Source organism: Lithobates pipiens, unplaced genomic scaffold (genome assembly GCF_037356315.1).
Source record: "Lithobates pipiens isolate NorthernLeopardFrog02 unplaced genomic scaffold, aLitPip1_a1.2 Scaffold_16, whole genome shotgun sequence".
In the NCBI taxonomy this organism is placed as follows: domain Eukaryota; kingdom Metazoa; phylum Chordata; class Amphibia; order Anura; family Ranidae; genus Lithobates; species Lithobates pipiens.
Window position 1 is genome coordinate 410,401,518 of NW_027507748.1, and position 15,127 is coordinate 410,416,644.

Below are 15,127 nucleotides of genomic sequence, written 5' to 3' on the forward strand. Positions count from 1 at the left end.
TGGAAAACTGGGAGCTATTTATCACAGTATTAAAATATGTGCAAAATCCATTAAAACGGTTTCCAAAAATAGTTCCCACCCCCCTACCGGGGCTCCCGTTCAATCGGGAGCACCGATTGCACATTTGATGCCTCTGGCGGCTAGGGAGGGACTGGAATGAAGCCGTAAGCAGCATGGGTTAGCGCCTCCATCCCAGCATCAGGCAAATTTGAAAGGAGGTTGGGACTTTAAAATGAAGCGGCTGAAGTGCGGAGGTAAAAGGTAAAAAAAAGTATTTCATTTAATTCATAACAATAAATGATACAGAGTAAATTCATATATATACATACATGTACATCTATTTGGCACAAGATATGTTTATGATGATATCAAGGTATATGTAAAAACACATCAATCTAGAAGCATATGTAAACAATCGATAGTATATAGCTCAGTAATATGGCCTAAAAGGCGGCATACCCAGTACCTATGTCTATAATCACGTAGTATAAACAAAAATGTACTGAATTGATATTGATGACTTTGTCAGGACATAATAGATATCACTGTAGCATCCAATGTAGCTGGACGCGTTTCGTGGATGTATCTCCACTCACCTTATGTATTGTATCTATTCCCCTCTATATGGAGTGTGGTTTACCATATCTGTACATTTTACAGGAATCTGTCACATCTGCTCCTGATGAGTCCCCAATAAATAAATCCCCAATACCTGAAATTTCAATAATTATCCTGAAAAATACGTGTATGTGTCCCAATATGGCTGTGCAATCTCCAAATGTGTTAAGGCTATTACTCTGGAATATAAGGTTGCAAGCTATTATCTGTAAGGTTTATTACATCTGAAGGAGCCATCTAAAATCCTTGGGGCTGTGGCAAAAAGAAGAGAGATGATTATTACTCCTGAAAGGGGAAGGCTATTAGGGACTTGTGGGTAGGGACCAATGTGAGTGTGCGATGTATGTGTAGATTAATGGCGCTATATGGGTACCTTTAAATAAATAATAATATAATAGATGAGCATCTTGATGAGATGCAATGTACAGGGATAGGGATTATTGTAGACATGTACCCTCACTCAGGTTGAACTGGATGGACTGGTGTCTTTAATCAACCTTACTAACTACGTAACTATGTATGTAACTTGAGACATATTTGATACATAGGCGAGAGCATACCAAAAATATTTGGGATATCACGTGTGGTACATGGTGTGGAGGGTTTTGCATCAAGAGCACGGATTGCACATATACTATTTATGAACTTTTATTAATTTATGGACTTTATATCCCTGATACATATGGCGGGTTTTATGTAGTGTATATTCATCACATTTGGAGATTGCATAGCCATGTTTGAACATATCTATTTTCAGATTACTATCCTTTTTTGCATATAGTTTCCAGCATGCAGGATATTTACTTTCTTTTCAGGGTATTAACCACCCTTTCACGACTATGCCTATTTTTGACATTTCGTGTTTACAAGTTAAAATCCATATTTTTTTGCTACAAAATTACTTGGAACCCCCAAACTATATATATATATATATATATATATATAATTTTAGCAGAGACTCTAGAGAATAAAACGGCGATTGTTGCAATATTTTATGTCACACGGTATTTGCGCAGCAGTGTTTTAAACGCAACTTTTTGGGAAAAGGGACACATTTATGAGTTAAAAAAAAAAATGAAACTGTGAAATTAGCCCAATTTTTTTGCATAATGTGAAAGATAATGTTACGCCGAGTAAATAGATACCAAACATGTCACGCTTTCCAATTGCACGCACTCGTGGAATGACGACAAACTACGGTACCTAAAAATCTCAATAGGCGACGATTTTAAAAAAAAATTGCCGGTTACCAGGTTAGAGTTACAGAGGAGGTCTAGTGCTAGAATTATTGCTCTCGCTCTCACGATCGCGAAGATACCTATCTTGTGTTGAACACTGTTTACATATGCGGGCACAACATCGGTAAGCTTTTTCTTTGCTGCCCGAGCTCACGGGGACGGGGAACACTTTAAATGTTATTGTTTTTTTTCTTATTTATTTTAAAATTAATAAATTGTTATATATATATATATATATATATATATATATATATATATATATATATAATATAATATATTTGATCACTTTTATTGCTGTCACAAGGAATGTAAACATCCCTTGTGACAGTAATAGGTGGTGGCAAGTACTCTTTATGGAGGGATCGGGGGTCTAAAAGACCCCCGATCCCTCCTTTGCACTTCAAAGTATTTAGATCGCCTTTTTTAACGATTCTGAATACTGTATATATTTTTAAATCTGGCGCCATTGGCAGCCGAGTAAACCGGAAGTGATGTCATGACGTTGCTTCTGTGTTTACAATTAGGAGACTGGAATGAAGCTGCTTACGGCTATACTGTTTGCTCCTGCGTCCCCCGGGTGCTGTTTCCTCCGGCCCCTACACTGTTCCCTGCTGGCTCCCCTGAACTATACTGTTTGCTCCTGGGCCCCCCCTGAACTATACTGTTTGCTCCGGCCCCTACACTGTTCCCTGCTGGCTCCCCTGAACTGTGCTGTCCGAACTCCCTCAAACCCCCCCATACTGTGATATTTGCTCCTGGCTCCCCTCTACTGTGCTATGCTCTCTTGCGCCCCCCCCTATACTGTGCTGTTCACTTCTGGCTCCCCTATAATGTGCTATGCTCTCTTGTGTGCTCATCCCCATACTGTGCTGTTCGATTCTGGCTCCTCTATATTGTGCTATGCTGTCTTGCGTCATACTGTTCCCTACTGGATTCCCTGTGTTCTGCCCTGCTGACCCCCTGTACACAGCTTATCTCAAGTTTAGCCCAGAATTGAGCATCTGTGCAAAAGGGGCAAACACAAGTTTCACATTTTAAGGAGGTACGTTTTGATATTTATTCTATTGTTTAATGCTGTTTCTAAGAATAATTGATATAGCTACAGCTTGCTGATCACATCAATATTCCGTGAGATTTAGATATGAAAATTACTTCAGGGGTTCCCTGAGATCTTGACTTTTGCCAAAGGTCAAAGGTAAAAAGGTTGAAAAACTGCTGTAAAGCATTACTCAAACTCTTGGTGCTGTATAAATTCTGTGTTCTAATAATAAATTCTCTGTTCACAGTATGATCATGCATTTGAAGAGGATATAGTTGTGAATATAGTTGACTTCACATACAATGCACCTGATGGTAAGTGTACTATCTCGATCATTAAATCTCCCAATCCTATTTTCCCCAGTCATCTTCCAGGACAGTGTATGAGAAATAAAGTCTCGCCTCCAGGTCAGAGGTTGAAAGGCATGCAATTTTGCATGCTTCCCCACAATGTACAAATGTGAACATAGCCTTAGTCCTCTTCCACTGAGCCCAGGGCGGCATGCCTCTTCCCCCGGGGGTGCACCATCACAACGCATTTCAGCACAGCGCTGCAGAGCACCACCCTCTCCTCCTCGCAATGCTCATGCCAGTCACCAGTTCTCAGCACTGTCAAGCGAGGGTGGCATGAACGTCATTAGACCTCTGTAAGCTCCAACCCTGAGCTTACTAAGAGATCTGGCAGTAGAGTGCAGGGAAGGTGAGCATCTGCACCAGAGATGATGGGTCTTGAATGAGCAAGGTGGAAAGGTTAATTTTAGGTACCATTCTTTGGACTAATTTGTCTGTTCTTATATTAAATGATGTTACACTGTTTACTTGGTTAATATGGTATTACAGGTAATAACACATTATAATACTACTTTTTTTTTCTTAATGTCAGGACCTTTGCCATGGGATTTTGAACCAAAAGCAACTACAGAAAGAAACCACAAAAAAGAAAAAACACCAAAAAGGGTAATTCTTATTCATTTTAATGGTAAATCTAGAATAAAGGGTCAGCCGTTTACAACTAAAAGGAAATCTCTGTTTTTGCTAAACTTTAATTTGCTATATATATATATATATATATATATATATATATATATATATATATATATATATATATATATATATATATATATATATATATATATATATATATTATCTATATCTATATCTCTCTTAGGGGATTGCGCCTCCCACTCACTACTTCACCCACCCCCTTCTAAGTAACTTGTACTGAATATTCACTGTGCCACCATAGTGTCCTAAAATTATAAACAACACAATAGTTTTATAACAACATATAAGCGTTTGCAAAAATAGCGTCCTTCTTGTGCAATAGTTAATGCGACCCCTCCAGCTGTGCGTTCTTAATCACCATTCATCTTCTAATAAAAAAAGTCCACATGTGTCAACTAAGAAAACCAAATCTGTGCCACCGTCACCAAGCAGAATGGCCACTCACCAGTTGACACTAACCAGTAAGCCTTCGGTTCATTCAACGGATAACCAATCCTCAATGCACTTCTCCCGTTAGCAATTCCTCAATGTCCGTATATTCATAAAAAATTAAATAGAACCAATATAGTGTAAAACTGTTTCAACTTTAATGGAAAATCAATAAAAACATATTGCACTCACATTTCAATGTGTCTATTGGCCGACACCAAGCCTTTCCAGCAATGAGAAAACTGTTTAGAATCGGGCAAGCCAATGATGTTCCGCAGGTGGTGATGTTCTCCTTCCACTGGACCAACCTGTTCCTGGCTTGTGTTCAAAGATAGTATGTCTCCCACAACACCTATGCGTTTCGCATTCAAGCGACATGCGTAGGAGTTGTGGGAGACATACTATGTAACATTTTAGACATCTCTAGCACTGTTGGGTGTTTTTTTTTCTTTGTCAACACTCCTTCCTTCACTTTTTTTTTTTTCCTAGCATGTGCTCCTTTTTCAGGACTTCCATGCTCCTGGTTGGTGATGTTCCAAGTGGCAGGGCCACCTGTTGACGTCCCTGGGTGACTCTTCTCTATAGCTATAGCTATTTAAGAACTGTCAGACAGAGGAGCAGGCAGTCAGCTGGAGCCTTTGTCAGGGCCGGAGGTTTTTTTATTTTTTATTTTTTTTTTTATTTATTTTTTTTGAGGTCCAGCGTTGGGCATCATGATAAACATTGGATCTACTTCGGGGGACATTTAAAAAAGAAAAAATAATTATAATAAAGGAATTGTTAAAGTGTGTAAAATTTTAACATGGGGACAAAGTGCTTTGGGGTAGCGGGTGGCAGAGCTTGCCTCGTCCCCTCACTCTCTTGACCTGCCAGGTTGCATGCTTGAATAAGGGTCTGGTTAGGATTTGGGCGGGTGTTTTATTTTTTTGTTTTGTTTTGTTTTTTGTGGGGCTCCTCTTCAAATTTTATACCAGGCAGACGGGACTGGTATGCATTGGAGGGGGACCCCACGTTGTTTTTCATCATTTTTAATAGCTGCTATGTTTTCTTCATATTGAGCTGATGAGTCATCTGTTGTTTAGGACGCGGCTTCCCGACCTACTCCTCAGCAACCAGCTCAATACGATAAATTACTGCATGAAAATACGCAGTAATTACCGCATTTTGAAACTTTACTGCAGTCATTATTTATAATTCTTAGTGAATTGAATGTTTGCGCAATTGTTTCCTCATGCATTATTTATTTAACTACATTTTTTTTTAAATGCTATTAACTAGTGAATTGACTCTCTCATGGACCTTACTTGGCATCATAATTGCAAGGAGGGTAACTTTAGAATGAGCTTTAGCAACTAATCAGAAATTGGTTAATAATAATCTGACTTCAGTAAATGCTTATCTGAATGGAGATTCACTTGGGACCAGGATTATGAATGTACTCATGTTGGCAGCTTTAGGTGTACCTGGGTAAAATTCACCCACTTGGTCCAGTTCATTTGAGTAGTGTGAGTGCTCCAAGTTGTGCCTGGGATTGCTTGGTATAAGTGGCCACAGGCCTCTTTTCACTTGTACGGTACGGTTTACTTCAATGTGAGTAAAAACTATGAGTGCAGAACTCTCCATAGATTAAAATATGGAAGCAAGGATTCTTGCGGTCTGGCTGACAAAGGCGATGAGGTAAGCGTACCCATGATCGCTTCCTTGTAGTATAGTGTGATTTCAGACCAGTGAGAGGGAATGGGGAAGAAGGACAAACGTTCTTGGGCATGGTTCATCCACCTTACCAACCGCTCAGTATCTGCTAAACCTCTGTCAATCCCTCCACTGGCTTCTGCTCACCCAACAAATTTTAAATTCAAAATACTGACAACTACTTACAAAGCCATACACCACTTGGCCCCAGCTACATCACTAGCCTAGTCTCAAAATAGCAACTTAATCGCTCTCTTCATTCCTCTCAGGACCTCCTGCTCTCTAGCTCCCTCCTCCCGTGCTCACCTCCAGGACTATCCAAGAGCCTCTCCAATCCTATGGAACTCCTTACCCCAATCTGTCCGATTTATCTCCTACTCTATTAGCTTTTAGACAATCCCTGAAAACCCTCCTCTTCAGAGAAGCCTATCCTACCCACATCTAACAACTGTATGTCTATTTTCTCCATCAGCACAGCCCCCACAGTTATTACCTTTTTTTTTTGTTTCACTTGACCCTCCCTTCTAGACTGTAAGCCCTAACAAGCAGGGCCCTCTGATTCCTCCTGTACTGAATTGTATTGTAACTGTACTGTCTGCCCTCATGTTGTAAAGCGCTGCACAAACTTTTGGCGCTATACCAATCCTGAATAATAATAATAATAATTATGGTTTGGTTCAGTCATGCCCAGTTTAAATAAAAGTAAAGAAGTGTAAATCTATTCCTCCAAACAGACCAATGGGAATAAACTGCAGTATGTGCTAGCAATCAGGAGCTTAATTTAGAAGTAGGTTAAAAGTGCAGGCAAACCTTTTAATATACAGTTTGAAGAGGAAGTAAACCCTGATGGGTTTTACTTCATTTCCCTGCAAAGTAAAGCATAATGGGCTAGTATGCATCACATACTAGCCCATTATGTGGCACTTACCTGCAAACAAAGCCCACAATGTCCCTGCTGCTGGAAGCATCCATCCATAATCCTCTTCCTTCCAGAGCCGTGGACTCCGGCAGAGGGGAGCCGCCAGTCATGGCACACGCTGGGGAAGAAACGGCACGGAGGGCCATTTCTTCACTGCATATGCGCAGATGATCGTTGGTGTACTACAAGGCAAATATCTCCTAAACGGCACATATTTAGGAGATATTTTCAGTACATATAGGTAATCCTTATAGGCTTACCTAAATGTAAAAATAGGTTTGGGGGTTTACAACTACTTTAAAAAAAATTGTGTTTAAATAAATAAATATGTTTTTACATCATCTCTGTCCAGTTAGCAGAGAGGTTATTTAGGGACCCGTAAAGCTGAAGCAGGCAGTAATGAAGTGATCTTTTTGGCTGTGTGGCAAATGTGTAAAAAACACAAATAGATAAAATTTGATTTATATTCTCCACTCCACCTCACTCATGTAATTGCAAGAACAGATCAGACCTCTGAAAAATTTGCTTCAGTGTAGCAAGCACATGTTTGAGAAGAGACGGCATTAATGATCCCTCTAGAATTTTGCTATCCACAATTGACTTTCTGGAATTACATAGAAAAGGGACTGGACAGGGCTTGGCTAAATATATGCAGGTTTAAAGTGCATCTATATTCACCTTGTGCGCTGTAAGCTCTAACCAGTCTTTGTACAAATACCTGGTTTCCTCCATTATTTTCTAAATTGCCCAGCGAACTCCTAAAACTAGTGTAATCTAATATGCAAATATCAACTTAACCACTGGAGATCCGCGCTATAGCCGAATGACAGCTACAGCGCGGACCTGCTTTGCCGGGACTGCGTCTATTGACGTCGTCCAGTGCACGAGCGGCCTGCACGCCCCCTGTGATCAGCGAGTCTATGAGACTCGCCTGATCACGGATCGGAGCAAGGGGTCGATCCCGACCCCTTACCACGTGATCAGCTGTCGGCCAATGACAGCTGATCATGTGACATAACAGAGCCGGTAATCACCAGCGGCCGTGAGAGGGACTTCAGTCCCGATAAAGGCCAGCTCATCAGTGCCCTCCTGCCAGTGCCACCTAAATATTAAAGTGCCACCCATCAGTGCCACCTATCGGTGCCCACAATCTGCCTCAACAACAGTGCTGCACCTCAGTGCCACATATCCGTGCCCATCAGTGTCATCTACCAGTGCCACCTATCAGTGGTACCCATCAGTGCCATCTTATCTGTGCCCATCTTTGCCCATCAGTGCCGCCTTATCTGTGCCCATCAGTACTGCCTTATCTGTGCCTATTGGTGCCGTCTTAACTGTGCCCACCAGTGCCGCCTCATCAGCGCATTTCAATGAAGGAGAAAAATGACCTGTTTGCAAAATTTTATAACAAACTATTAAACATGATTTTTTTATTTTTATTTTGCATCTTTTTTTGTTTGTTTAGCAAAAAATAAAACTCCCAGCTGTAATTAAATACCACCAAAAGAAAGCTCTATTTGTGGGAAAAAATGATAAAAATGTAATTTTGGGTACAGTGTTGTATGACCGCGCAATTGTCATTCAAACTGCATCAGTGCTGAAAGCTGAAAATCGGTCTGGGCAGGAGGGGGGTTTAAGTGCCCAGTAAGCAAGTGGTTAAAGTCCCCTTTTTCTCATTTTATGGCTGTTTTTTGTTTATCAATGTGATGGACAACCTCATTGATTGGGAGAGTGAGGCAAGGGAAATGGCAGGCCAAGGAGATTTTATTTAGCAAGTCGATAATTGCATATCTCTGCAAAAGATAATGGAGAAATGTATGAGCACCTCTGGATGCCAGCACCAACATTGCGGTGCAAGCTTATACTGCATAAGTTGGGCATTTTTAGAGGGAATTTTTTTTTTCTTTAAAATAACAAGCATGTTAAACTTGCCTGTTCCTGGCTGCTCTCCCTTTCTGAGTGCCTCCAAAGCAAGCAGTTGCCATGGGGGCACTTATGTGGACTCAATCCCAAGCTGCGCTCTGTGTGTCTTTAGACACCCAGAATGCAGCTCAGCCCCACCCACTGCTCTCTCCTCGCACGCTGTGGTTTACGGCAATGACTCGACTGCTGCCTTCATGCTAGGTCCAGATTGGTAGGTATAAGGGGTTATTTTTTTTTTCTTACCTTAAAACAGACTACATTACGGTAAAAACTTTCTGCCTTTAAAACCAATTTTAAGCTTGGTGTTTTGGGTAAAAAATAAGCAGTCATTGGAAATCACCCTTATTTTTATTCCGTTTAAGTTTTGCCTACTATTTTTGAGTTTATAACACACTTTTATTTATTTTAAGGAAAAAAATCATACCTTCGTTCAATCTGTGATGGGTAAGTTTTTTTTCGGTTGCTGTAACATAAAAAAATGAATGTAAAACTCAAGGTAGCTTAGACAAAATTGCGATTTTACATTTTTTAGAGGCCTATGTAATTAACTTATGGTCAACAATCAAACTTTGGGTATTGGAGAGAAGTAAATTCTATGGAATGATCTTGGCAGAGGAAAGCTAATTTCTTTAGCATTTTTATGGTAATCTGACGAAGTCAGCTTTTGTATAGTAAAAAAGTTTTGGATCAAAGTCTTCTTAAAGAGGAAGTAAACCCTGATGGGTTTACTTCCTCTTTGATTCCCTGCAAAGGTAAAGCATAATGGACTACTATGCATAGCATAGTATTCCATTATGTGTCACTTACCTGACACAGGAGCCAGCGAAGTCACCGCTGTCCCCTGTAGTTCAGAGCGTCCATCTTCTTGGTGGGTCTCCAGCGGTGCCCGTGTTCGGGCAAATATCTCCTAAACCGTATAGGTTTAGGAGATATTTCTTGGACCTACAGGTAAGCCTTAATCTAGGCTTACCTGTAGGTCAAAGTGGTTTGTAAGGGTTTACAACCACTTTAAGGCCCTGGCTTTTAATCACGTGATCTGAGCTGAATGGGAGAATCGACCATGCTGAATCATTAAAATGACCTTCTGCAGATACCACATGACTAAGAGCCTAGGCCTTTGCACATGTGTCTAGTAGGAATGGAACCTGGATGATTTTCTTCAGGGAAGCAAAGTATTTTCGCTCGTTTGTTTCTTTTTTTTTTTTTTTTCTTTATCCCTGTAAAAAGGCTAATATAAAGCTAACATTTGAGTTAGAGACTTTATCACTAAGGGGAAAACAGACGCATGTATGAAGCGCAAGTTGAGTGCACATATCTGCAGCAGTCTTCCAATTTCTCCTGTTTATAACTGAATGACATGCCACTCTGACAGGCAAAGTTCTGACACTTCTGGGTAGTGATGGAGCTTGCCAGTAAGACCTGCTCTCACTTATTTCTACTGGTCTATTACTATGATGAGTGGTTTCCTCCCAAGCAGAAAAATGTGCAGATCATAGGAAGCTATGGCACTATCGGAACTGCAGAAGCATTTCCTGTCAGAACAGTCTGAGATTTGGCCATCACAGGAAGGTTCAGGAGACTGTTGGAGATATGTGCAGGTATCTGTAGGTGTCTGCAATTTATATGTGCAGCAGTTGCTTTGTAACTAAAGTGATAGCAGTCTCGCCTATACAGTAGCCCATGTTTCCTACCTCCCCTCTATTCCAACAGTGCAGCACCTGTATGACTCTTCAGAATTAGACACTTCTGGAAGTGTTGGATGCTTGTGATCCTGCCACTTGCATCACCCTCTAGTCGTTGTGTCTCCACTGGGCCCTGTGATGACCTAGGAGTCAAACCTTGTGTGACAATATTGGAGCATGGGCATCCAGTATTCCTGCAAGTGTTGAATAGCAAAGAGTTTTACAGAGACTGCAAAAATGGAGAGAAAGTAGGAGACACAGGCACTGGAGAGGTGAGATACTGCATCTTTAATTACAGGTAGCTGGCATTGCTAATTTTTTATTTTACTTCAAATTCTTTATATTTACAAGAAAGGCAGTTTCCTTGACAGACAACAATAGATGGTGATAAATGCGCCATTACGCAATATGCATATGTAAGTGAAATTGCGATACAAAAGGTAAATAATAAAGTCCTAATCCATGTGGATTTAGCAAGCCATCTATGAAGTGACAACCAGCAGTTGGTAAAGATTCACTTTCTGTACACCTAGACAGGTGTCGGTCATGTCATTGAAGGAAAAAACTGGCCAAATTTTATATATTAAATATAAGATGGAAGAAGGGAGAGAGGGGAAGAAGAGAAGATATAGAGAGCAAAGAAGGGAAGCATTGGGAATTATTATAAAGACTTGATAGGGCCACTCTAATTCCCTTTTAGCAATACTGTGGGGTAGTTTGACTAAAACTGGTGCACACAGAATCTAGTGTAACTGTGCATAGTAACCAATCCGCTTCTAGGTTTTTATTGTCAAGACTTAACTGAATAAGGTGAAGTTAGAAGCTGATTGTTAGTGTGAACAACTGCACCAGATTTCGTGTGCACCAGTTTTTGGAATAACAAGGAATACACTCTAATGCAAATTTTGATCATATTAAATAGGGTATATATTATTATTTATTAAAATTAACAAATTTAAATTTTTCCTTAAATTTAGACCGCTCCAGTGAAAGCTTAGAAGATCTTAATACTACTCGCTTTTTGAGAAAGGAGGTGAATTTTATTTATTTTTTCCTTTTTTTTAATCGGCTTTCATTATAGCTCCATTCTGTTTTTCATGTTTTCAAATATCAAGGAAGTCTGTCATTCGATAACCTTGAAGATTGCCACTGCTGAACTTTTAAAATGTTGCCTTGCAGATGCCAACTAACTGGCTTTTGTGCAAACAGTCCTATTTGCTGGAATTGCATGGACACTATAGATGCTAATTTTCAGATTATAAGCCTCAAGTACACTGCTGCTGGTAAACGAACGTTCAGAGGCAGTTGGCTGCTTTTTCTATTTCGTTCATTGATGGACACAGCACCTTTTAATCTTGACCTCAGGGTTATATCACCACCTTCAGGAGAGGACTAGGCAGAACATGTAAAAACAGAAAAACTGCACAGTACTGCCCAGGGGGCGGTCCTACTGGCTATAACCCCTCACCCTGCTTCTAGCAGCTCCGTTTCTTTCTGCCTATTGTAGGAGAAGGACCTGGCTCCCTGGGGGGGACCATTGGTCCTTGGGATTCTTTCTTTTTTTTTCTGCTTTTTGATTCCTGTGATCTACAATCAACAGCCGGGCTTGGTGACAGGCTGGATAATATAGATCCTGGTAGTCTCCCCAGCCTGGCCATCGAGCGTGAGCAGGTCCTAGCTATGCGCTTGGTCTGCCACAACATGCCCCATCTGGTCCTGGGGTGGCCAGTGAGCTATATGCTCCGGGGCACACATGACTGGGCTACTGCTGTCTGAGTCACAGTGTGCCATGGCCGACAGCCACCCCATACTGCTCAGATGATGGGTCTGTCTGTCTGTTACTGCTGGATCAAGCAGTAACTGCTTGATCCAGCAGTTACTGCAGGAGGGGTAGGTATGGTTCCACCTGTCTCTGCAGGATGGAGCAGCTGGGCAAGCCCTGGGAGGTCAACTAAGGGGTCTCTCCCTCTCCCTTTTTTCTCTCCCTGTCCCTTCCCCTCCTCCCCATTCTATGGGCCGCTGTGTGACTGGGCATAGGGGGTGCGGTGCACGTACCTGGCTGGGGGTCTTCTGGGGGGTCTCTGAGTCCTGGCAGGGGGCTGTGCTGGGCAATTAGTGGTCCACTCGTTTTCCCCCTGTTTTTAGGCCGTTTTTTGCCGTCTGTGTGTTTGCCATGAGGGATCTGGCCGACGCGGCCATTTTCCGGGGGCCGCGGGTATTTTCTTGTAGCCGCAGCCAGTTTTCTTAACTGCACCCATTTTCCTGAAGTCTGGTGGCCATTTTCCCGGCGCTCTGTTGTTTTTTGCCGAGATGGCCATTTTCTAGTAGCCCCAGCTTTGTTTCACTCTAGTGCTGGGTGGCTGTTTCAGTCTGGAACAGCGTGAAACTGACACAGTACACCTCGTGGCTGGCACAGGGGAGAGTGGCGGCAGCACAGCGCAGTACCTGGGTCAGGGTGGTGAGTCCTGCGGGGGTCCCCTCAGTCTGTGACAGCTAGGAGGGTAGGATTTTGTTGTGGCTTTCCTTTTGGTCCCTAAGCGGTGACAGGCGAGAGTGGGTCAGCATGGTGTCATAAGCTGGAGCTTCTTCCCCAGACATCCCTGTTATTGCAGCTGGCTCACCTGCACCTGCGGTGCCTATGGACGCTTTGTCGGCAGTCCTGGAGTCCTTTTGTTGTCAGGGTGGAAGCGGCGCGGGTTAAAAAACGCCCCCTCCCCACAAGTCTTCTGGGGAAAGCTCTGATTCAGACTCAGGCTTTGCTGTGATAGGTGGCCCCTGTTCTGACCTGTCAGAGGATGCGGACCAGGACAGCGAGGATGACTGTGTCCAGGTCAGCGCAGGAAAAAGCGGTAGTAGGAGCACTTATCACAGCGGTGCAGTATACCCTAAAGATAGAGGATACGGCGGGGGCATCTGCAGAGGTGTCGGCCCCTTTTGGGTCCCACAAGCCGGCCCGCACTGCTAAGGTGTTTCCCTACCTAACTTATTTTGGTAAGTTTATTTACAAGGATTGGGGAAGCCCGCAGCAGGCCTTTTCAATCCCGAGATGGATGGCGGTGTGTTACCCCTTTGAGAGCTTCCTGAAAAAATGGGCATCCCCCCCCGTAGCGGTTGCCCGGTCCATGTTTACGGTCGTGGGGTCAGCATTGCGGCCAGTGTTGGCCATGGCTCTGGGGTCACAAACGCTTACTGAATGGGCTAAGTTATTGCACAGCGAGTTGGAGTAGTAACAGGATTCCCTTGTCTGTGTGGAACTGGCAGATCAGTTGGTGCAGGGCCTGAAATATGTCTGTGATGCGGCCCTAGATATGGCCTCCTTTTGCTTTCTAGAGCCTCAGTATCAGCTGTGGTGCCACGTCACCTGATTTGGCTGATCTGCGGACGAGACTTCTAAGAAAGCGCTGGCGGATTTGGAGCCTCGTTGGATGACATTATTAAGAATGTTACTGCGGGTAGTGTACTTTGCTCCCACAATTCAGAAAAGGTAAGAGCCACGCCATCGGCAAGGGCGCTCCTTTTCTGCTCAGAAGCAGATTTTGTTCGTCCACCCAGGTCGGCAGGTAAGCGTTCCCAGTCCGACAAGGTGCCTGCTGAGGAGCAAAAGCATCCCTGGTTTCACAAGCCTGCGAGCAAATCTGTTGACGCATGAAGGTTTGCCCCCGCCCGACTCTCAGGTGGGGGGCAGCTAGGTGGACCGCCCTTCTTTGCAACCAGTTGGTCTGCAAACTGGTTTCTTTCTTGTCTGCCAAACTGATTTTTTCCCTCCAACCTTCATCTTCTTCCGGCTCTTCGGGGAGGCCCTGTTTGGGGCAGTACAGGACCTGCTGCTGCGCGGGTTGATAGTGCCTGTACCGACGCTGGAAAGGTTTCAGGGATTTTACTCCAATCTGTTTGTAGTCCCAAAGAAGGAAGGGGTCTGTCCGGTCCTGGATCTCAAGGCCCTCAATGGCTTAGTGAAAGTACAAAGGTTCATAATGGAATTGGTTTGTTCCGTGGTTGCTGCACTCCATCAGGGATTTCTTGGCATCTTTGGACATCAAGGACGCATACTTGCATGCCCCATGTGCGTCAGGCATCAGAGGTTTCTACGATTTGCGGTCAGGGATGAGCACTATCAGTTTGTAGCTCTGCCTTTTGGTCTAGCGAAGGCGCCAAGGGCCTTCACCAAGGTGCTAGCCCCAATTCTGGCATTGCTGAGACAACGAGGGATCGCAATTGTGGGTTACCTGGACGACCTTCTCCTGAGAGCAGCTTCCGCCTCAGAAATAAGGGAGGATGTGGCGATCACAATTCAGACTTTCTGAGACTTTGGTTGGATGTTGAACCTCCAGAAGTCAGTGTTGGTGCCAATTCAACGCCTGGAGTACCTGAGCTTGATTCTGGACTCCTCAGATGCCAGAGTCTTTCTCCCCTCAGACAAGCTGCAGACTCTTCAATCTGCTGTGAAGCTGTTGGTGTCCCGCAGGTCGTGTTTTTGCATGCAAGGTCTCGGCCACATGGTAGCCACTTTCGAGGCGGTACCGTATGCTCAATTCCACACTCGAGTCTTGCAGAAAGAGATCCTGTCCAAATGGGACAAATCT

The 15,127-nt window shown here is 43.1% G+C and overlaps 1 protein-coding gene across 5 annotated transcripts in view; it reads left to right on the top strand.

The window, feature by feature from the left end:
* LOC143983122 (uncharacterized) overlaps positions 1–15,127 on the top strand; it is a 79,040-nt gene that overhangs the window by 12,907 nt on the left and 51,006 nt on the right. For all 5 annotated transcript variants that reach the window (XM_077482437.1, XM_077482438.1, XM_077482433.1 and 2 more), the window contains 4 exons: positions 3,143–3,209; positions 3,778–3,851; positions 9,273–9,306; positions 11,522–11,577. In XM_077482437.1, the coding sequence (XP_077338563.1) occupies positions 3,143–3,209; positions 3,778–3,851; positions 9,273–9,306; positions 11,522–11,577 (231 nt within the window). The remainder of the gene's footprint in view (positions 1–3,142; positions 3,210–3,777; positions 3,852–9,272; positions 9,307–11,521; positions 11,578–15,127) is intronic.